Source organism: Leptodactylus fuscus, unplaced genomic scaffold (assembly GCF_031893055.1).
Source record: "Leptodactylus fuscus isolate aLepFus1 unplaced genomic scaffold, aLepFus1.hap2 HAP2_SCAFFOLD_488, whole genome shotgun sequence".
Lineage (NCBI taxonomy): Eukaryota > Metazoa > Chordata > Amphibia > Anura > Leptodactylidae > Leptodactylus > Leptodactylus fuscus.
Window position 1 is genome coordinate 32,852 of NW_027440514.1, and position 24,636 is coordinate 57,487.

General features: G+C 44.2%; 1 protein-coding gene across 1 annotated transcript; it reads left to right on the forward strand.

Annotated features, from left to right (window-relative positions):
* Positions 1 to 291: 291 nt before the first annotated feature.
* On the forward strand, positions 292 to 23,809 carry LOC142188552 (uncharacterized). The gene is made up of 9 exons (XM_075261853.1): positions 292 to 328; positions 11,223 to 11,540; positions 11,847 to 11,894; positions 13,798 to 13,944; positions 15,047 to 15,157; positions 15,626 to 15,676; positions 18,733 to 18,786; positions 18,920 to 19,012; positions 23,715 to 23,809. Exons 1-9 carry the CDS (start codon positions 292 to 294, stop codon positions 23,807 to 23,809), a joined length of 954 nt encoding a protein of 317 aa, XP_075117954.1.
* The last annotated feature ends 827 nt before the right edge of the window (positions 23,810 to 24,636 follow it).

Sequence of the window (24,636 nt, forward strand, 5' to 3'; positions counted from 1 at the left end):
TCTTATTATTAGTCCTATCTCCTCCTGCCCGGGCTGCACATTATATACCTCCCTCCCTGACTCCATTGTAATATCCTTATACATTGTAACAAGTACTAATAGAATAGAATAGAGGACGGCTACAGAGTAACGTGACATCAGCGACTCATGTGACAAGCAGCCAAATAGTAACCAGCTTGAGGACAGGCCACGGATGGGAAAGGAGGGGGGCGCGGCCGGGGAGTGTCAGGGGTGTTTCTTAAGTCGTTCCAAGACAATATTTAAGACGACACATGTCCTGCAGAGATAAAGATGGTGACTCTGGTGATCCTGCTGATGGTGCTGGCAGGTAAGTGCACCCCTGCTATATCACCCATCACCCCCTGCTATATCACCCATCACCCCCTGCGATATCACCCCTCACCCCCTGCGATATCACCCATCACCCCCTGCTATATCACCCATCACCCCCTGCTATATCACCCATCACCCCCTACTATATCACCCCCTGCTATATCACCCATCACCCCCTGCTATCTCACCCATCACCCTCTGTTATATCACCCCCTGCTATATCACCCCCTGCTATATCACCCTCTGCTATATCACCCTCTGCTATATCACCCCCTGCTATATCACCCTCTGCTATATCACCCCCTGCTATATCACCCTCTGCTATATCACCCTCTGCTATATCACCCCCTGCTATATCACCCTCTGCTATATCACCCTCTGCTATATCACCCCCTGCTATATCACCCCCTGCTATATCACCCCCTGCTATATCACCCTCTGCTATATCACCCCCTGCTATATCACCCCCTGCTATATCACCCCCTGCTATATCACCCCCCTGATTGTGACGTCTATAATGTATTGCACCCCATCCCCCCCACCTATACTCAGGAATGGGCATCAGCCGTGTAACAACCTCAGCTCTGCTACATCTGTACTTCTATATGAGTGCTGGGCTTGTCTATATATCACGTCTTCTCTGCTGTATATATGATTTATAGGTGTCATGTGGAATGTGCATTACCGTGTAATATATTACTTAAAGGGGTGTCCGGGGACTTTAATACAGATGAGTAATATTAGGAGAGGTCATCAATATCAGATGAGTGGGGGTCCGACTCCTGACACCCCAATATTCATCTAATAGAAGGGGCTGCCCTATACGAGGGTTTACACATTGTATGTCCAGGGTGCCTGTAATATCAGTGTAATGTAAGGTGGGCAGTGCGACCATAACTGTGGCCACTATAACTGCGGCCACCACCACCTGCAGCCACTATAACTGCGGCCACTATAACTGCAGCCAACACCACCTGCGGCCACTATAACTGCGGCCACTATAACTGCGGCCACTATAACTGCGGCCACCACCACCTGCGGCCACTATAACTGCGGCCACCACCACCTGCAGCCACTATAACTGCGGCCACTATAACTGCGGCCACCACCACCTGCAGCCACTATAACTGCGGCCACTATAACTGCGGCCACTATAACTGCAGCCACTATAACTGCAGCCACCACCACCTGCAGCCACTATAACTGCGGCCACTATAACTGCGGCCACCACCACCTGCGGCCACTATAACTGCGGCCACTATAACTGCAGCCAACACCACCTGCGGCCACTATAACTGCGGCCACTATAACTGCAGCCAACACCACCTGCGGCCACTATAACTGCGGCCACTATAACTGCGGCCACCACCACCTGCGGCCACTATAACTGCGGCCACCACCACCTGCAGCCACTATAACTGCGGCCACTATAACTGCAGCCACTATAACTGCGGCCACCACCACCTGCGGCCACTATAACTGCGGCCACTATAACTGCGGCCACCACCACCTGCAGCCACTATAACTGCGGCCACTATAACTGCGGCCACCACCACCTGCAGCCACTATAACTGCGGCCACTATAACTGCGGCCACCACCACCTGCAGCCACTATAACTGCGGCCACTATAACTGCAGCCACTATAACTGCGGCCACTATAACTGCGGCCACTATAACTGCGGCCACCACCACCTGCGGCCACTATAACTGCAGCCACCACCACCTGCGGCCACTATAACTGCGGCCACCACCACCTGCAGCCACTATAACTGCGGCCACCACCACCTGCGGCCACTATAACTGCGGCCACCACCACCTGCGGCCACTATAACTGCAACCACTATAACTGCGGCCACCACCACCTGCGGCCACTATAACTGCGGCCACCACCACCTGCAGCCACTATAACTGCGGCCACCACCACCTGCGGCCACTATAACTGCGGCCTGGGTCGCTCTAGGTGAAGTCTCCTTGCTGCCGCTACTTAGGTAGGTGTATAGGAGAAGATTCCTGTAAGTGCCCATATCTGCACCCTCAGGTGACTGAGCCCGTTCCCTTTAATATTTGCATATAAGAGATAGTCCTTTAATAGTCACACATGGGTGTGTGTGTGTGTGTGTGTGGGGGGGGTTCAGTGTTACAGTCGCGTGATAATACACACACAGGATAATAACAAGTCATATATTACAGAGGAGACACCTGAGCTCAGAATAGCAGAGAGAAAGAGCCTCAGAGTCACAGCAGATACAGAAGGAGTCGGGGTCATGTAGTTCTGTGTGCGGAGTGTCTGCGCTCGGCCTGGTGTAGATTATACAGCCTGACCCCGGGGGGATCTCCGATGGCTCCTTCTCACACCGGGGGTGCAGCAGTCGGTCACTGACAGGACTGCCCGCTGCTATCATGGTCTCATACATGGGGTGGGAGATGTTCTCCAGCAGGAGCTACCTGAGGAAGGGATCAGAGGTATCTAAGCTCGGAGTCTACCATCATCATCATTAGTGAGCCATTAATAAGGGATCAACTACTGAAGACTCTCAAGTGTCCTGTCTGTAAGATGTGTCAGTAAGAACAACCTAGAAGTGACCAGGAGAGATATGAGACCACTGAGATGGGGAAGCCACAGGTCTATAGTAACATATCAGAGCATAGATAATAGTGATAGATAAGAGTGATAGATAATAGTGATAGTGATAGATAATAGTGATAGATAATAGTGATAGATAATAGTGATAGATAATACAGATAGTGATAGATAATAGTGATAGATAATAAAAATAGTGATAGATAAGACTGATAGATAATAGTGATAGATAATACAGATAGTGATAGATAGTGATAGATAATACAAATAGTGATAGATAATAGTGATAGATAAGAGTGATAGATAATAGTGATAGATAATAGTGATAGTGATAGATAATAGTGATAGATAATAGTGATAGATAATACAGATAGTGATAGATAATAGTGATAGATAATAAAAATAGTGATAGATAGTAGTGATAGATAATAGTGATAGATAAGACTGATAGATAATAGTGATAGATAATACAGATGGTGATAGATAGTGATAGATAATACAAATAGTGATAGATAATAGTGATAGATAATAGTGATAGATAATAGTGATAGGTAATAGTGATAGATAATACAGATAGTGATAGATAATACAGATAGTGATAGATAATAGTGATAGATAATAGTGATAGATAATAAAATAGTGATAGATAATAGTGATAGATAATAGTGATAGATAACAGTGATAGATAATAGTGATAGATAAGACTGATAGATAATAGTGATAGATAATACAGATAGTGATAGATAGTGATAGATAATACAAATAGTGATAGATAATAGTGATAGATAATAGTGATAGATAATAGTGATAGATAATAGTGATAGTGATAGATAATAGTGATAGATAATACAGATAGTGATAGATAATACAGATAGTGATAGATAATAGTGATAGATAATAAAAATAGTGATAGATAATAGTGATAGATAATAGTGATAGTGATAGATAATAGTGATAGATAATAGTGATAGATAATACAAACAGTGATAGATAATACAGATAGATAATAGTGATAGATAATAGTGATAGATAATAGTGATAGTGATAGATAATAGTGATAGATAATAGTGATAGATAATACAGATAGTGATAGATAATACAAATAGTGATAGATAATAGTAATAGTGATAGATAATAGTGATAAATAATAGTGATAGTGATAGATAATAGTGATAGATAATAGTGATAGTGATAGATAATAGTGATAGATAATAGTGATAGATAATAGTGATAGGTAATAGATAATAGTGATAGATAATAGTGATAGTGATAGATAATAGTGATAGATAATACAGATAGTGATAGATAGTGATAGATAATACAAATAGTGATAGATAATAGTGATAGATAATAATGATATATAAGAGTGATAGATAATAGTGATAGTGATAGATAATAGTGATAGATAATAGTGATAGATAATAGTGATAGGTAATAGTGATAGATAATAGTGATAGATAATACAGATAGTGATAGATAATACAAATAGTGATAGAAAATAGTGATAGATAATAGTGATAGATAATAGTGATAGATAATAGTGATAGATAATAGTGATAGATAATACAGATAGTGATAGATAATAGTGATAGATAACAGTGATAGATAATAGTGATAGATAATACAGATAGTGATAGATAATAGTGATAGATAACAGTGATAGATAATAGTGATAGATAATACAGATAGTGATAGATAATAGTGATAGATAATAGTGATAGATAATAGTGATAGATAATAGTGATAGTGATAGATAATAGTGATAGATAATAGTGATAGATAATACAGATAGTGATAGATAATACAGATAGTGATAGATAATAGTGATAGATAATAAAAATAGTGATAGATAATAGTGATAGATAATAGTGATAGATAACAGTGATAGATAATAGTGATAGATAAGAGTGATAGATAATACAGATAGTGATAGATAATAATGATAGATAATAGTGATAGATAATAGTGATAGATAATAGTGATAGTGATAGATAATAGTGATAGATAATAGTGATAGATAACAGTGATAGATAATAGTGATAGATAATACAGATAGTGATAGATAATAGTGATAGATAATAGTGATAGATAATACAGATAGTGATAGATAACAGTGATAGATAATAGTGATAGATAATACAGATAGTGATAGATAATAGTGATAGATAATTGTGATAGATAATACAGATAGTGATAGATAATAATGATAGATAATAGTGATAGATAATAGTGATAGATAATACAGACAGTTCAGGCCTGGGCTGAGTCCTAGAGAATCCTCCATCACACACAACAACTTACATGAAACATGAGATAAACCAGGCGGGTCCTCCCAATATGGATGGTATAAAGATGACCCCAGAGGTGAACTCCAGGTGTAGGGGATATCCAGGAACAGTATACAGCCAGGGACAGTATATATCCATATCCGTACGGTCAGCAGACACTCCTTACACACATACACCAAGATACAAGACTCTGCACAAAACCTTCTCACACTTCCTGTTTACTGAGAACTAGAGACAGAGGAGGGAAGTGCGAGGATTAGATACAGCTCAGTATACAGTATCACACAGGGTAGGATTAGATACACAGCTCAGTATACAGTATCACACAGGATAGGATTAGATACACAGCTCAGTATACAGTATCACACAGGATAGGATTAGATACACAGCTCAGTATACAGTATCACACAGGATAGGATTAGATACACAGCTCAGTATACAGTATCACACAGGATAGGATTAGATACAGCTCAGTATACAGTATCACACAGGATAGTATTAGATACACAGCTCAGTATACAGTATCACACAGGATAGGATTAGATACAGCTCAGTATACAGTATCACACAGGATAGGATTAGATACACAGCTCAGTATACAGTATCACACAGGATAGGATTAGATACACAGCTCAGTATACAGTATCACACAGGATAGGATTAGATACACAGCTCAGTATACAATATCACACAGGATAGGATTAGATACACAGCTCAGTATACAGTATCACACAGGATAGGATTAGATACAGCTCAGTATACAGTATCACACAGGATAGGATTAGATACACAGCTCAGTATACAGTATCACACAGGAGAGGATTAGATACAGCTCAGTATACAGTATCACACAGGATAGGATTAGATACAGCTCAGTATACAGTATCACACAGGATAGGATTAGATACACAGCTCAGTATACAGTATCACACAGGATAGGATTAGATACACAGCTCAGTATACAATATCACACAGGATAGGATTAGATACACAGCTCAGTATACAGTATCACACAGGATAGGATTAGATACAGCTCAGTATACAGTATCACACAGGATAGGATTAGATACACAGCTCAGTATACAGTATCACACAGGAGAGGATTAGATACACAGCTCAGTATACAGTATCACACAGGATAGGATTAGATACAGCTCAGTATACAGTATCACACAGGATAGGATTAGATACACAGCTCAGTATACAGTATCACACAGGATAGGATTAGATACATGGCTCAGTATACAGTATCACACAGGATAGGATTAGATACACAGCTCAGTATACAGTATCACACAGGATAAGATTAGATACACAGCTCAGTATACAGTATCACACAGGATAGGATTAGATACAGCTCAGTATACAGTATCACACAGGATAGGATTAGATACAGCTCAGTATACAGTATCACACAGGATAGGATTAGATACACCGCTCAGTATACAGTATCACACAGGATAGGATTAGATACATGGCTCAGTATACAGTATCACACAGGATAGGATTAGATACACAGCTCAGTATACAGTATCACACAGGATAGGATTAGATACACAGCTCAGTATACAGTATCACACAGGATAGGATTAGATACACAGCTCAGTATACAGTATCACACAGGATAGGATTAGATACACAGCTCAGTATACAGTATCACACAGGATAGGATTAGATACACAGCTCAGTATACAGTATCACACAGGATAGGATTAGATACAGCTCAGTATACAGTATCACACAGGATAGTATTAGATACACAGCTCAGTATACAGTATCACACAGGATAGGATTAGATACAGCTCAGTATACAGTATCACACAGGATAGGATTAGATACACAGCTCAGTATACAGTATCACACAGGATAGGATTAGATACACAGCTCAGTATACAATATCACACAGGATAGGATTAGATACACAGCTCAGTATACAGTATCACACAGGATAGGATTAGATACAGCTCAGTATACAGTATCACACAGGATAGGATTAGATACACAGCTCAGTATACAGTATCACACAGGAGAGGATTAGATACAGCTCAGTATACAGTATCACACAGGATAGGATTAGATACAGCTCAGTATACAGTATCACACAGGATAGGATTAGATACACAGCTCAGTATACAGTATCACACAGGATAGGATTAGATACACAGCTCAGTATACAATATCACACAGGATAGGATTAGATACACAGCTCAGTATACAGTATCACACAGGATAGGATTAGATACAGCTCAGTATACAGTATCACACAGGATAGGATTAGATACACAGCTCAGTATACAGTATCACACAGGAGAGGATTAGATACACAGCTCAGTATACAGTATCACACAGGATAGGATTAGATACAGCTCAGTATACAGTATCACACAGGATAGGATTAGATACACAGCTCAGTATACAGTATCACACAGGATAGGATTAGATACATGGCTCAGTATACAGTATCACACAGGATAGGATTAGATACACAGCTCAGTATACAGTATCACACAGGATAAGATTAGATACACAGCTCAGTATACAGTATCACACAGGATAGGATTAGATACAGCTCAGTATACAGTATCACACAGGATAGGATTAGATACAGCTCAGTATACAGTATCACACAGGATAGGATTAGATACACCGCTCAGTATACAGTATCACACAGGATAGGATTAGATACATGGCTCAGTATACAGTATCACACAGGATAGGATTAGATACACAGCTCAGTATACAGTATCACACAGGATAGGATTAGATACACAGCTCAGTATACAGTATCACACAGGATAGGATTAGATACACAGCTCAGTATACAGTATCACACAGGATAGGATTAGATACACGGCTCAGTATACAGTATCACACAGGATAGGATTAGATACACAGCTCAGTATACAGTATCACACAGGATAGGATTAGATACACAGCTCAGTATACAGTATCACACAGGATAGGATTAGATACACAGCTCAGTATACAGTATCACACAGGATAGGATTAGATACACAGCTCAGTATACAGTATCACACAGGATAGGATTAGATACACAGCTCAGTATACAGTATCACACAGGATAGGATTAGATACACAGCTCAGTATACAGTATCACACAGGATAGGATTAGATACACAGCTCAGTATACAGTATCACACAGGATAGGATTAGATACACAGCTCAGTATACAGTATCACACAGGAGAGGATTAGATACACAGCTCAGTATACAGTATCACACAGGATAGGATTAGATACACAGCTCAGTATACAGTATCACACAGGAGAGGATTAGATACACAGCTCAGTATACAGTATCACACAGGATAGGATTAGATACACAGCTCAGTATACAGTATCACACAGGATAGGATTAGATACACAGCTCAGTATACAGTATCACACAGGATAGGATTAGATACACAGCTCAGTATACAGTATCACACAGGATAGGATTAGATACACAGCTCAGTATACAGTATCACACAGGATAGGATTAGATACACAGCTCAGTATACAGTATCACACAGGATAGGATTAGATACACAGCTCAGTATACAGTATCACACAGGATAGGATTAGATACACAACTCAGTATACAGTATCACAAAGGATAGGATTAGATACACAGCTCAGTATACAGTATCACACAGGATAGGATTAGATACACAGCTCAGTATACAGTATCACACAGGATAGGATTAGATACACAGCTCAGTATACAGTATCACACAGGATAGGATTAGATACACAGCTCAGTATACAGTATCACACAGGATAGGATTAGATACACAGCTCAGTATACAGTATCACACAGGAGAGGATTAGATACACAGCTCAGTATACAGTATCACACAGGATAGGATTAGATACACAGCTCAGTATACAGTATCACACAGGAGAGGATTAGATACACAGCTCAGTATACAATATCACACAGGATAGGATTAGATACAGCTCAGTATACAGTATCACACAGGATAGGATTAGATACACAGCTCAGTATACAGTATCACACAGGATAGGATTAGATACACAGCTCAGTATACAGTATCACACAGGAGAGGATTAGATACACAGCTCAGTATACAGTATCACACAGGATAGGATTAGATACAGCTCAGTATACAGTATCACACAGGATAGGATTAGATACACAGCTCAGTATACAGTATCACACAGGATAGGATTAGATACACAGCTCAGTATACAGTATCACACAGGATAGGATTAGATACACAGCTCAGTATACAGTATCACACAGGATAGGATTAGATACACAGCTCAGTATACAGTATCACACAGGATAGGATTAGATACAGCTCAGTATACAGTATCACACAGGATAGGATTAGATACACAGCTCAGTATACAGTATCACACAGGATAGGATTAGATACAGCTCAGTATACAGTATCACACAGGATAGGATTAGATACACAGCTCAGTATACAGTATCACACAGGATAGGATTAGATACAGCTCAGTATACAGTATCACACAGGATAGGATTAGATACACAGCTCAGTATACAGTATCACACAGGATAGGATTAGATACACAGCTCAGTATACAGTATCACACAGGATAGGATTAGATACACAGCTCAGTATACAGTATCACACAGGATAGGATTAGATACACAGATCAGTATACAGTATCACACAGGATAGGATTAGATACACGGCTCAGTATACAGTATCACACAGGATAGGATTAGATACACAGCTCAGTATACAGTATCACACAGGATAGGATTAGATACACGGCTCAGTATACAGTATCACACAGGATAGGATTAGATACACAGCTCAGTATACAGTATCACACAGGATAGGATTAGATACACGGCTCAGTATACAGTATCACACAGGATAGGATTAGATACACGGCTCAGTATACAGTATCACACAGGATAGGATTAGATACACGGCTCAGTATACAGTATCACACAGGATAGGATTAGATACACAGCTCAGTATACAGTATCACACAGGATAGGATTAGATACACAGCTCAGTATACAGTATCACACAGGATAGGATTAGATACACAGCTCAGTATACAGTATCACACAGGATAGGATTAGATACACGGCTCAGTATACAGTATCACACAGGATAGGATTAGATACACAGCTCAGTATACAGTATCACACAGGATAGGATTAGATACACAGCTCAGTATACAGTATCACACGGGATAGGATTAGATACACAGCTCAGTATACAGTATCACACAGGATAGGATTAGATACACAGCTCAGTATACAGTATCACACAGGATAGGATTAGATACACGGCTCAGTATACAGTATCACACAGGATAGGATTAGATACAGCTCAGTATACAGTATCACACAGGATAGGATTAGATACAGCTCAGTATACAGTATCACACAGGATAAGATTAGATACACAGCTCAGTATACAGTATCACACAGGATAGGATTAGATACAGCTCAGTATACAGTATCACACAGGATAGGATTAGATACACAGCTCAGTATACAGTATCACACAGGATAGGATTAGATACACAGCTCAGTATACAGTATCACACAGGATAGGATTAGATACACAGCTCAATATACAGTATCACACAGGATAGGATTAGATACACGGCTCAGTATACAGTATCACACAGGATAGGATTAGATACACAGCTCAGTATACAGTATCACACAGGATAGGATTAGATACACAGCTCAGTATACAGTATCACACAGTATAGGATTAGATACACAGCTCAGTATACAGTATCACACAGGATAGGATTAGATACACAGCTCAGTATACAGTATCACACAGGATAGGATTAGATACACAGCTCAGTATACAGTATCACGCAGGATAGGATTAGATACACAGCTCAGTATACAGTATCACACAGGATAGGATTAGATACAGCTCAGTATACAGTATCACACCTTCTTGTGGCCTCGGTGCAGTAACATGTTATATCATATATCCTACTCCTCTGCCATCTTGTATCTTCTGCCTTTCTTGCCCCTTCAGGTCTTAGTACAGCTGAGGATCCCATAGAAGTAAAGGCCCATCTGGGCTCTGACCTTCTCCTCCCGCTGGTTGGTGCCTGTGGAAATCGTAGCTATCAGTTTGATGTTTATTGTGGATCACAGCGGATAGGCGTCTATGATGGTGAACTACAAGAAATGAAAGGTTACCAGGATCGCCTGACGTATGACCCAAAGACCTGCACCCTGACACTGAAGGGACTCAATGGGCAGGACGGGACGACATTCACTGTGACCCTTTACATTGACAGAGATGGAAGATCGGCACAAAGTGATATAAAATACAAGGTCGTCCTCCAAGGTGAGTCCATGATGGTCGATCACACAAATATAGTAGTCACAGAGACCTGCTGAAGGGCTGTATTTAAGCTTAATAGTTGGGACGCTATCTGCTAATCTGTATCTAATCCTACAATGTTGACATTTAACAAAGAGGGTCTAATAGGGGACAGTTACTAAGATGTGTTTTCAGCATTGCCATAAATGAGACACTCCTTGGGTCTGGCACAATCCTTATAGGCTGATATCACTTTGTATGGTGCAAAATTTTAGTAAGAATTTTAATCTGGCTCCATTGGTGATTCGCTTGTTTTCTTGTCTATTTTAGTTCCTTCGACATCTTCTCCAAATACACCCATAATGGACCCGACCCCAGGTCAGTGTGCGCTGCCCCTAATGGGTTGTGGTGATATAATTATTCTGCTTGATCGGCTCAGGAGTGATGAAGAGGGCGGTGGCCATAGTGGGGTAAAGGTGGCCATAGACATTAGACAGAATTAGGTTGAACCAAAGGATTGTCTGGTCAATGATTTTCTAAATGGTCTCCCTGGTCTTCACCATTTAACTTCTGCGCACGATCACCAGGTTTCTATCTTCCACCAAAAGGTCCAGCCAAGCAAAGTCTTTATGTGAAAAATGATTAAACGGGCAGGAGGTCAGGGCTAACAGAGAATGTTCAAAGAGAGTAAATGGGCAGGAGGTCAGGGCTGACAGGGAATGTGCAAAGAGAGTAAATGGGCAGGAGGTCAGGGTTGACAGGGAATGTACAAAGAGAGTAAACGGGCAGGAGGTCAGGGCTGAGAGCGCATGTGCAAAGAGAGTAAATGGGTTGGAGGTCAGGGCTAAGAGCGAATGTGCAAAGAGAGTAAACGGGCAGGGGGTCAGGGCTGACAGGGAATGTGCAAGGAGAGTAAACGGGCAGGAGGTCAGGGCTGAGAGCGGATGTGCAAAGAGAGTAAACGGGCAGGGGGTCAGGGCTGACAGGGAATGTGCAAAGAGAGTAAACGGGCAGGAGGTCAGGGCTGAGAGCGCATGTGCAAAGAGAGTAAATGGGTTGGAGGTCAGGGCTGAGAGCGAATGTGCAAAGAGAGTAAACGGGCAGGGGGTCAGGGCTGACAGGGAATGTGCAAGGAGAGTAAACGGGCAGGAGGTCAGGGCTAACAGAGAATGTGCAAAGAGAGTAAACGGGCAGGAGGTCAGGGCTGACAGGGAATGTGCAAGGAGAGTAAATGGGCAGGAGGTCAGGGCTGAGAGCGGATGTGCAAAGAGAGTAAACGGGCAGGGGGTCAGGGCTGACAGGGAATGTGCAAGGAGAGTAAACGGGCAGGAGGTCAGGGCTGACAGGGAATGTGCAAAGAGAGTATACAGGCAGGGGGTCAAGGCTGACAGCAAATGTGTAAAGAGAGTAAATGGGCAGGAGGTCAGGGCTGAGAGCGAATGTGCAAAGAGAGTAAACGGGCAGGAGGTCAGGGCTGACAGGGAATGTGCAAAGAGAGTAAACGGGCAGGAGGTCAAGGCTGAAAGCGAATGTACAAAGAAAGCAAATGGGCAGGAGGTCAAGGCTGGCAGCGAATGTGCAAAGAGAGTAAATGGGCAGGAGGTCAGGGCTGAGAGCAAATGTGCAAAGAAAATAAACGGGCAGGAGGTCAGGGCTGACGGTAAATGTATATAGACAGTAGACAGGCAGAAGGTCAGGGCTGAGAGCGAATGTGCAAAGAGAGTAAATGGCCAGGAGGTCAAGGCTGGCATCGAATGTGCAAAGAGAGTAAATGGGCAGGAGGTCAGGGCTGATAGCAAATGTATATAGACTGTAAACAGACAGGAGGTCAAGGCTGAGAGCGAATGTACAAAGAAAGCAAATGGCCAGGAGGTCAAGGCTGGCAGCGAATGTGCAAAGACAGTAGTGGCCAGGAGGTCAGGGCTGACACCATATGTGAGAAGAGATTAAACAGGCAGGTCAGGGCTGGCAGTGTACAGTACATACAAAGAGAGTAAACATTGCCTAGACAACCCCATACATTACCCCCTCCCCCACTGGACCTTACAGTTGGCACAGTGTAGATAATCTACTCCTGGCATTGACCAAACCCAGACTGGAATCTTCTATCCCGTATTGAGACAGAAAAGTTGCATCATGGGAAAATGACTCATAATTCTGTAGTGACAGAGCTTTCTTTGTGCTGTCTGACACGCCTGTTACATACTATATTGTGGTATTGATGTGATAATATACAATCTCTGTACGCTCTCTGATTTCAGCCTGTGTTGCTTTGTTTCAGTTCACACCACCTACAACACGTCTCAGGTCCTTCCTGATGCCGTTCTCGGTTTTGTGTCCTTCTGCCTATCGCTGGACTCTCTGATTAATGCCGCCATATTAGGCCTTCTTTATTACCTTATTTGGTGTAGAGACGTCTCGCTGATGGGTACGTAGATCAGAGACCTATAAAGCCAGCACTGACCGGAGATCTACCAGGACCTTATACACACAAGCTATTGCTGCGAAATAACCAGACGTGTGCTATTACTTTACTGCAGGTGATGGGTTACTGGATATAGCTTTTATTACCGCTCCTATAGGCAGTCATTACCGCTCCTATAGACAGTCATTACCGCTCCTATAGACAGTCATTACCGCTCCTATAGACAGTCATTACCGCTCCTATAGACAGTCATTACCGCTCCTATAGACAGTCATTACCGCTCCTATAGACAGTCATTACCGCTCCTATAGACAGTCATTACCGCTCCTATAGACAGTCATTACCGCGCCTATAGACAGTCATTACCGCTCCTATAGACAGTCATTACCGCTCCTATAGACAGTCATTACCGCTCCTATAGACAGTCATTACCGCTCCTATAGGCAGTCATTACCGCTCCTATAGACAGTCATTACCGCTCCTATAGACAGTCATTACCGCTCCTATAGACAGTCATTACCGCTCCTATAGACAGTCATTACCGCTCCTATAGACAGTCATTACCGCTCCTATAGACAGTCATTACCGCTCCTATAGGCAGTCATTACCGCTCCTATAGACAGTCATTACCGCGCCTATAGACAGTCATTACCGCGCCTATAGACAGTCATTACCGCTCCTATAGACAGTCATTACCGCTCCTATAGACAGTCATTACCGCTCCTATAGACAGTCATTACCGCTCCTATAGACAGTCATTACCGCTCCTATAGGCAGTCATTACCGCTCCTATAGACAGTCATTACCGCTCCTATAGACAGTCATTACCGCTCCTATAGACAGTCATTACCGCTCCTATAGACAGTCATTACCGCTCCTATAGACAGTCATTACCGCTCCTATAGACAGTCATTACCGCTCTTATAGACAGTCATTACCGCTCCTATAGACAGTCATTACCGCTCCTATAGACAGTCATTACCGCTCCTATAGACAGTCATTACCGCTCCTATAGACAGTCATTACCGCGCCTATAGACAGTCATAAGCACAGATCTATATGTTGAAGGTCTCAGAATTGTCACATTTTTGTCTCTATATCACAGGATACCCCACGGAGCTGAAACAGCGCAGTATGAACATGTCCTGTCACATCAATATCATCGGAACAGTCGTATCTCAGATCTCCAGTATCATCCTGATCACCATATCTAGTGGTGAGATTATATGATATGTATCCTATTCTATTGTAATGTCTAGTGGTCAGATTATATGACGTATTGTATTATTATATTGTGTTTATAATACCGCACCCCCTACATTACACCTGTACATGTCCTATGTATGTGTATGTCCATACAGGTAGGGCGTTCACCCATGATGAATGTCTCTTGTGAGATGTGGCCTCATAGAGTGACAATATATATATATATATATATATATATATATATATATATATATATATATATTACTGCCACATGCGGTTTTATGGGTCATATAACCCTGTGTAGCTTACAGCTTTATATGAGGACATGGCAGGAGATATTTACTGCTATGTGTAGCTCACAGATGGTTCCTACACAATATGGAGGGCTCCCATACACCGGCCAAGCAGAGACCTTAGAAATGGTGAACATTGCAGAAATATTTCTATGGTAACAGATTGATAAATGTTCTTTCTGCAGGAATCTCCTTGTCATGGCTCCTCATACTGTTCCCCGCTGTCCCTGTGGCCGGTGAGTTATATTGTCTTCTGTGTTACGTCCTCCATGTCCTCATGTGCTCTATCTGACAAAAATAATCCCGCATCAAGGAACGCGATGGGGTCAGCTCCTCCATCCTCAGTCCTGCTCTGGACATTACATGATAGGTCAGCTCCTCCAACCTCAGTCCTACTCTGGACGTTACATGATGGGTCAGCTCCTCCAACCTCAGTCCTGCTCTGGACATTACATGATGGGTCAGCTCCTCCATCCTCAGTCCTGCTCTGGACATTACATGATAGGTCAGCTCCTCCAACCTCAGTCCTACTCTGGACGTTACATGATGGGTCAGCTCCTCCATCCTCAGTCCTGCTCTGGACATTACATGATGGGTCAGCTCCTCCATCCTCAGTCCTGCTCTGGACATTACATGATGGGTCAGCTCCTCCATCCTCAGTCCTGTACTGGACGTTACATGATGGGTCAGCTTCTCCATCCTCAGTCCTGCTCTGGACATTACATGATGGGTCAGCTCCTCCATCCTCAGTCCTGCTCTGGACATTACATGATGGGTCAGCTCCTCCATCCTCAGTCCTGTACTGGACGTTACATGATGGGTCAGCTTCTCCATCCTCAGTCCTGCTCTGGACGTTACATGATGGGTCAGCTCCTCCAACCTCAGTCCTGTACTGGACGTTACATGATGGGTCAGCTTCTCCATCCTCAGTCCTGCTCTGGACATTACATGATGGGTCAGCTCCTCCATCCTCAGTCCTGCTCTGCACATTACATGATGGGTCAGCTCCTCCATCCTCAGTCCTGCTCTGGACATTACATGATGGGTCAGCTCCTCCATCCTCAGTCCTGCTCTGGACGTTACATGATGGGTCAGCTCCTCCAACCTCAGTCCTGCTCTGGACATTACATGATGGGTCAGCTCCTCCATCCTCAGTCCTGCTCTGGACATTACATGATAGGTCAGCTCCTCCAACCTCAGTCCTACTCTGGACGTTACATGATGGGTCAGCTCCTCCATCCTCAGTCCTGCTCTGGACATTACATGATGGGTCAGCTCCTCCATCCTCAGTCCTGCTCTGGACATTACATGATGGGTCAGCTCCTCCATCCTCAGTCCTGCTCTGCACATTACATGATGGGTCAGCTCCTCCATCCTCAGTCCTACTCTGGACGTTACATGATGGGTCAGCTCCTCCAACCTCAGTCCTGTACTGGACGTTACATGATGGGTCAGCTTCTCCATCCTCAGTCCTGCTCTGGACATTACATGATGGGTCAGCTCCTCCATCCTCAGTCCTGCTCTGCACATTACATGATGGGTCAGCTCCTCCATCCTCAGTCCTGCTCTGGACATTACATGATGGGTCAGCTCCTCCATCCTCAGTCCTGTACTGGACGTTACATGATGGGTCAGCTCCTCCATCCTCAGTCCTGCTCTGGACATTACATGATGGGTCAGCTCCTCCATCCTCAGTCCTGCTCTGCACATTACATGATGGGTCAGCTCCTCCATCCTCAGTCCTGCTCTGGACGTTACATGATGGGTCAGCTTCTCCATCCTCAGTCCTGCTCTGGACATTACATGATGGGTCAGCTCCTCCATCCTCAGTCCTGCTCTGCACATTACATGATGGGTCAGCTCCTCCATCCTCAGTCCTACTCTGGACGTTACATGATGGGTCAGCTCCTCCAACCTCAGTCCTGTACTGGACGTTACATGATGGGTCAGCTTCTCCATCCTCAGTCCTGCTCTGGACATTACATGATGGGTCAGCTCCTCCATCCTCAGTCCTGCTCTGGACATTACATGATGGGTCAGCTCCTCCATCCTCAGTCCTGCTCTGGACATTACATGATGGGTCAGCTCCTCCATCCTCAGTCCTGCTCTGGACATTACATGATGGGTCAGCTTCTCCATCCTCAGTCCTGCTCTGGACATTACATGATGGGTCAGCTCCTCCATCCTCAGTCCTGCTCTGCACATTACATGATGGGTCAGCTCCTCCATCCTCAGTCCTACTCTGGACGTTACATGATGGGTCAGCTCCTCCAACCTCAGTCCTGCTCTGGATATTACATGATGGGTCAGCTCCTCCATCCTCAGTCTTGCTCTGGACGTTACATGATGGGTCAGCTCCTCCATCCTCAGTCCTGCTCTGGACATTACATGATGGGTCAGCTCCTCCATCCTCAGTCCTGCTCTGGACATTACATGATGGGTCAGCTCCTCCATCCTCAGTCCTGTACTGGACGTTACATGATGGGTCAGCTCCTCCATCCTCAGTCCTGCTCTGGACATTACATGATGGGTCAGCTCCTCCATCTTCAGTCCTGCTCTGAATGTTACATAATGGGTCAGCTTCTCCATCCTCAGTCCTGCTCTGGACGTTACATGATGGGTCAGCTCCTCCATCCTCAGTCCTGCTCTGGACATTACATGATGGGTCATCTCCTCCATCCTCAGTCCTGAACTGGACGTTACATGATGGGTCAGCTTCTCCATCCTCAGTCCTGCTCTGGATATTACATGATGGGTCAGCTTCTCCATCCTCAGTCCTGCTCTGGACATTACATGATGGGTCAGCTTCTCCATCCTCAGTCCTGCTCTGGACATTACATGATGGGTCAGCTTCTCCATCCTCAGTCCTGCTCTGGACATTACATGATGGGTCAGCTTCTCCATCCTCAGTCCTGCTCTGGACATTACATGATGGGTCAGCTCCTCCATCCTCAGTCCTGCTCTGGACGTTACATGATGGGTCAGCTCCTCCATCCTCAGTCCTGCTCTGGACATTACATGATGGGTCAGCTTCTCCATCCTCAGTCCTGCTCTGGACATTACATGATGGGTCAGCTCCTCCATCCTCAGTCCTGCTCTGGACATTACATGATGGGTCAGCTCCTCCATCCTCAGTCCTGCTCTGGACATTACATGATGGGTCAGCTCCTCCATCCTCAGTCCTGCTCTGGACATTACATGATGGGTCAGCTCCTCCATCCTCAGTCCTGCTCTGGACATTACATGATGGTTTAGCTTCTCCATGCTCACACTTCCTCTCCTCTTTTTGCAGGATATCTTTGCCCATATGTCCTACCATCCTGCCCAGCTACCAGCAGGTGTTGCAGTAAGTTACATATTTCTGTTTCTTTGTATTCTGCCCACTTAAGCTTCCCCATTGTCCCCGATACCAACCCCAGGACATGACTAGAGACACAAGGCCCTATAGGAGACATTTTGCACTTTTTCCTCCTTTTTAGGAGATGAGTTGGCTCCGAGGTTATGGAATGCCGTCATCCTGATAATCCAGATCTTCTTTCCATTATCGGTTGGTCTCCTACATTTTACAAGAGGTGAGTGTCTTCTGACAACCTTAATGCATTAGTTTTTCCAAGTGTAATAGTTGTCAGATGTACAATCTGGTGCGCGGAGAGTGCACTGAGCTCTCGCCATCTTGGCACCATATGAACTGTCCCCTTTATTACTGGATCCGTTTTTCAGGTTGGTTGGCTGAGTAGGTTTATGGAGTTTTGTGTCCTGTTTTCTTTGCACCATTTGTGTTGTCTTTATGTTTTTGTCATGGCTGGCTGTGGAAGGAGCAGTGTTCATGGCTGTTACCTAGAGGTACGAATGGTGAGAATGTGTAGCCCATTGTAGGTTAACAGAAGATGGGAGTTGTAGTTGTAATTATGATGTCAATGGTAGGCCAAAGACACTCAACCGAACTCCTCCAGGTTGGATAGAATTGAGGTGACCTGCAATGTACCTGATGGTGGTGGTTTCTCCCAAGGTACTCCTTTTAGCGTTGTGGTGTTGTCCAGAAGGGTCCTGATGGTCAGCGCATGGACAACTCAGGGGGCAGCAGTGCAGTTGAACCAAGATGAACTTTACTGAGGCAACAGGTAGCGTAGACAACTTCTCAATGGGCATGTTAGTGGTGGAGTTCCACAGTGGTGGCTGGTCCCAGACTTGGGGTGAGGGTTGCCCAGGATATAGACGTATGTAGGGACCTTTCCCCCACGCCAACAAATCTACATCTTATGACAGAGGCAGAATTAAATGAAGTCCCAAGGTACACGCTGGGAGGCTGTAGCTATCCCCAACATCTTCCACTTGACACACTTTCTTCCTTCTATGGGGCTGTAACAATCAGGATACTGGACAGTTGGCTTCTCCCTCATGGGTTGAGATGGTTTCCCACCAAGTGGTCTTATCTGCTGCACTGCAGGCACACCCTAAAACAACTGATTTCAGGACACTTCCATTTGCCACCCCTTAGCCCAGGCCAAGAATGGTCAAAATTTGCGGATGAAGAGGTGCACCAAAAGTAGGCGGATTACTCCTAAACCTGGGAAACAAAACAATAAGGAAAGCTGCAAAACATTACAAATATAGGGAAGCTCCTATAAAATGATCTCTACATACAAAATATGCAGAAAGTGGCAAAGGAAATAATATGAAACAAAATAAGACATTTAAGTAAGAAGAGCCTACTAGAGATGTCCGCAGTACTAGGGAGAAGGTAAGCGGAGGAAGCATGTGTAGATATCTCCTGGAGTCTACTGGAGCTGTTACTGTTCTGCATGACAATTAGACCTGGGTCTATTCTGACTATTGGGAATAGAGATTGGCCAAAACTCGCCTAGTGGGATGGCTGAGATGTGTGATTGGGTCTCAGCATTCATGTAGGCCACATGCAGAGTCCACCACTTCAGTGGTCTGTTCTGGGAAGCAACTACTGCATCAGGAAGAACCTGAGGTCTAGCCTGTGAGGGCAAAAGTGAGAATGGAAGGAATGCTCTGGGTGTAAGTAGCACCCAACTTTGATTCCTAGAATCAAGCCTAGAAAAGTTTTCGTTGCGACCACTGGTGGTTTCCTTTTTGACATTCTGAGACTACACCACCAGTTCTGTGCAGTGCATGACCAGTGGGATCACAGCTGTTGTGGTTATTACCTGTTGAAAGCTGCACCGAGTATTTGCCTGATTCATTGAGTTGAACCTCTGAAGGGGGAAAAGGTAATATTGTTGTACCAAGTGAGAACAAGTCATAGGAGCAAAGGTAGTCCGCTTCCTGTCCTACCACTCTGCACCACAGACTTACTGCTCTACCACACTCTGCTGTAGGCTTCCTACTCTGCCCCACTGACTTCCTACTCTACCATACTCTGCTATAGGCTTCCTACTCTGCACCACAAACTTCCTGCTCTACCATACTCTGCTATAGGCTTCCTACTCTGCACCACAAACTTCCTGCTCTACCACACTCTGCTATAGGCTTCCTACTCTGCACCACAAACTTCCTGCTCTACCATACTCTGCTATAGGCTTCCTACTCTGCATCACAGACTTCCTGCTCTACCACACTCTGCTATAGGCTTCCTACTCTGCCCCACTCACTTCCTGCTCTACCACACTCTGCTGTAGGCTTCCTACTCTGCCCCACTGACTTCCTGCTCTACCATACTCTGCTGTAGGCTTCCTACTCTGCCCCACTGACTTCCTGCTCTACCATACTCTGCTATAGGCTTCCTACTCTGCACCACAGACTTCCTGCTCTACCATACTCTGCTATAGGCTTCCTACTATGCACCACAGAATTCTTGCTCTACCATACTCTGCTATAGACTTCTTACTCTGCGACACTGACTTCCTGCTCTACCATACTCTGCTGTAGGCTTCCTACTCTGCACCACAGACTTCCTGCTCTACCACACTCTGCTGTAGGCTTCCTACTCTGCACCACAGACTTCCTGCTCTACCACACTCTGCTGTAGGCTTCCTACTCCGCCCCACTGACTTGCTGCTCTACCACACTCTGCTGTAGGCTTCCTCCTCTGCCCCACTGACTTCCTGCTCTACCATACTCTGCTGTAGGCTTCCTACTCTGCACCAGAGACTTCCTGCTCTACCACACTCTGCTGTAGGCTTCCTCCTCTGCCCCACTGACTTCCTGCTCTACCATACTCTGCTGTAGGCTTCCTACTCTGCACCACAGACTTCCTGCTCTACCACACTCTGCTGTAGGCTTCCTACTCTGCCCCACTGACTTGCTGCTCTACCACACTCTGCTGTAGGCTTCCTCCTCTTCCCCACTGACTTCCTGCTCTACCACACTCTGCTGTAGGCTTCCTCCTCTGCCCCACTGACTTTCTGCTCTACCACACTCTGCTATAGACTTCCTACTCTGCCCCACAGACTTCCTGCTCTGCCATACTCTGCTATAGACTTCCTACTCTGCCCCACTGACTTCCTGCTCTACCATACTCTGCTATAGGCTTCCTACTCTGCACCACAGACTTCCTGCTCTACCACACTCTGCTATAGGCTTCCTACTCTGTCCCACTGACTTCCTGCTCTACCACATTCTGCTGTAGGCTTCCTCCTCTGCCCCACTGACTTCCTGCTCTACCATACTCTGCTGTAGGCTTCCTACTCTGCCCCACAGACTTCCTGCTCTACCATACTCTGCTATAGGCTTCCTACTCTGCACCACAGACTTCCTGCTCTACCATACTCTGGTATAGGCTTCCTACTCTGCACCACAGACTTCCTGCTCTACCATACTCTGCTATAGGCTTCCTACTCTGCACCACAGACTTCCTGCTCTACCATACTCTGCTATAGGCTTCCTACTCTGCACCACAGACTTCCTGCTCTACCATACTCTGCTGTAGGCTTCCTACTCTGCACCACAGACTTCCTGCTCTACCACACTCTGCCATAGGATTTGTGCCCTACCATTCTCTCCGCTATAGGCTTCCTGCCCTACCACTCACCAACATAGGTTTTCTGGCCTACTACTCTTCACCATAGGCTTCCTGCCCTACCACTCTCCACTTTCTAAGGACATGGAAACCATTGAATACAGGGAAAGAGAGTCTTGCCTCTCCCAGAGCAATACTTTAAGTAGAGACATTACATTACATCACATTACCTATATACCATTTACACATACTTGTGTGATCTGCAGGGAGGAGGATCTTCTCGATCATCACTGACCTGTAGGCTCACATCCTGTATTTCATTGGTTATTGTTCTGTCGCTGCGGGCTCGGTAATCCCACAATCTAATCCCTAAATGTTTTGCAGATGACCCCTCCAGACAACATTTCTCCATTACTGGTTATGTCTTCCTGTCCATCCTCCTTTCTTTGTTTTTGAGAACTGGTGTCTTCTTCAGTGCCTTATGTAAGTATAATACAATGCCTACTGCTGAGAGTACAGGAGACATATTCTGCTAACCCCCCCCCCCCCCAAAAAAAAAAACAAAAAAAAAAAACCTACAAATATTTGGTGTAATGATCTGAACTGTGAATCATCCCATTACTTTAACAGAATGGTCAACGCCATAAACAAAAAACTGTAACAAAAAATGATATAAAGACACAAAACAAGTGACTGAGCTGCATTACCAGACATAGCCATGTGGACATTGGTGGCGCTATGTTAGGTACTGCAGTGAGGGCACAGTGACCGATTAGCAGTGATTTACTGTCAGATTCTTATCTTTCTGCCAATGTCTGGCACTGTTGGTGAGCACAATCCCCAGTCTAATCTATGTGATGTCCTTGAAGACGTCTTCATACGCATTTGACTTTCATTACCTCTCAGGACTATGTATAAGCCAGATATTCCTATTAAAAATCAACTCTGACTCTTTGCATCCTTTGATAATTGCTGTTTCACTGATTCCTGAGCAGTTGGATTTTTTTCTCTAGCCCACACCGTTCCTGAGCAATGAATGCTTTTATTTTCAGCACCCAATATAGGCTCTCTTTAGTGTAATATGGGCGGGTCCTAGACTACTTGCTGTGGCTAAGGCACCGCCCACTTCACAGTAGAGAGCCTATACTGGGTGCTGAATTTACAACAGCCGTTACTCGGGAACCATAAGGGCTAGAGAAAAAATTCTAACTATGCCGGAATCAGTGGAGCAGTGCCTATTGAACGACACAAAGACTTGGCGTTTATGGTCGTGGTAAAAGATTCTCTTTAAGATGGGAAGACTTTACTAACTTATGAACGGTAATCTTTACCTTATCCTGTGTTTGTAGGTTACAATTCACACTGCAAAGATTATTCATCAGTTGCCAAAGAGGTGTCTGAAAAATTTCCTGATGATCCCGGAGAGAAAGAAGATCCTGTATGAAGGGATTACACTGGAAATGCTGCTGCATATAATGGACACCGGCCTGCTGCTGCATCTCGGTTACAGGGGGCTTTTGCACTGTTCACAAATCGGGGTATATGTTACTATAGGGCACTAAATAGAATCCCCACAATGTGACCGGCCCGGAATCCTTGTCCTCCAGCATCCGTGAAACGTTGTAAGTGAAGGATAGGAAACCCAAAAAATGTGTAGGATCCATGTGTGAGTGGGATTTTATATACATATTTCTAGTTTACATTCTCGATGGCAGCTACTACCAACACATTCTGTTCCTCCTACAATCATTACTGTCAATTTCCTGGGCGCTATTGAGTGCGTGCTGCTTCTGCACTTCAGCAATATTTAGGGGTGCTATACCCTGTATCATATAGCCAGGCCTCTGGGCACCTTGGAGAGTATATGGTATATCATTGATATTGCCCTATAGGTGTATACAGTTGTTCCGTTTCATGGTTCAAGTATGTTACGAAGAGGACGCGGCGGATCCCTGTGCTGCCCGCCGTACCTGGGCCGGTATATATATTATTATTATATAAATAATACATGTAAATTATTGATGAAATATTCTATATTTATATTGTAGAAGTTATTTTTGCAATCTGATGTGTTTTTTTTAACTTTTTCTAAAAACAATCAAGACCAATGTCAAGGCAAAGTGGGGGTGGGGCCATATGAGGTAAGGTCTGCCCCCTGCCTGTGTATTTATAAGGATTGATGAACTGCACATTTCCCTTCTCCTACCTGAATAAATACATTTTCTATGAGCTTTTTATATGTAAATAAATTACTATAACCCTACATGACGT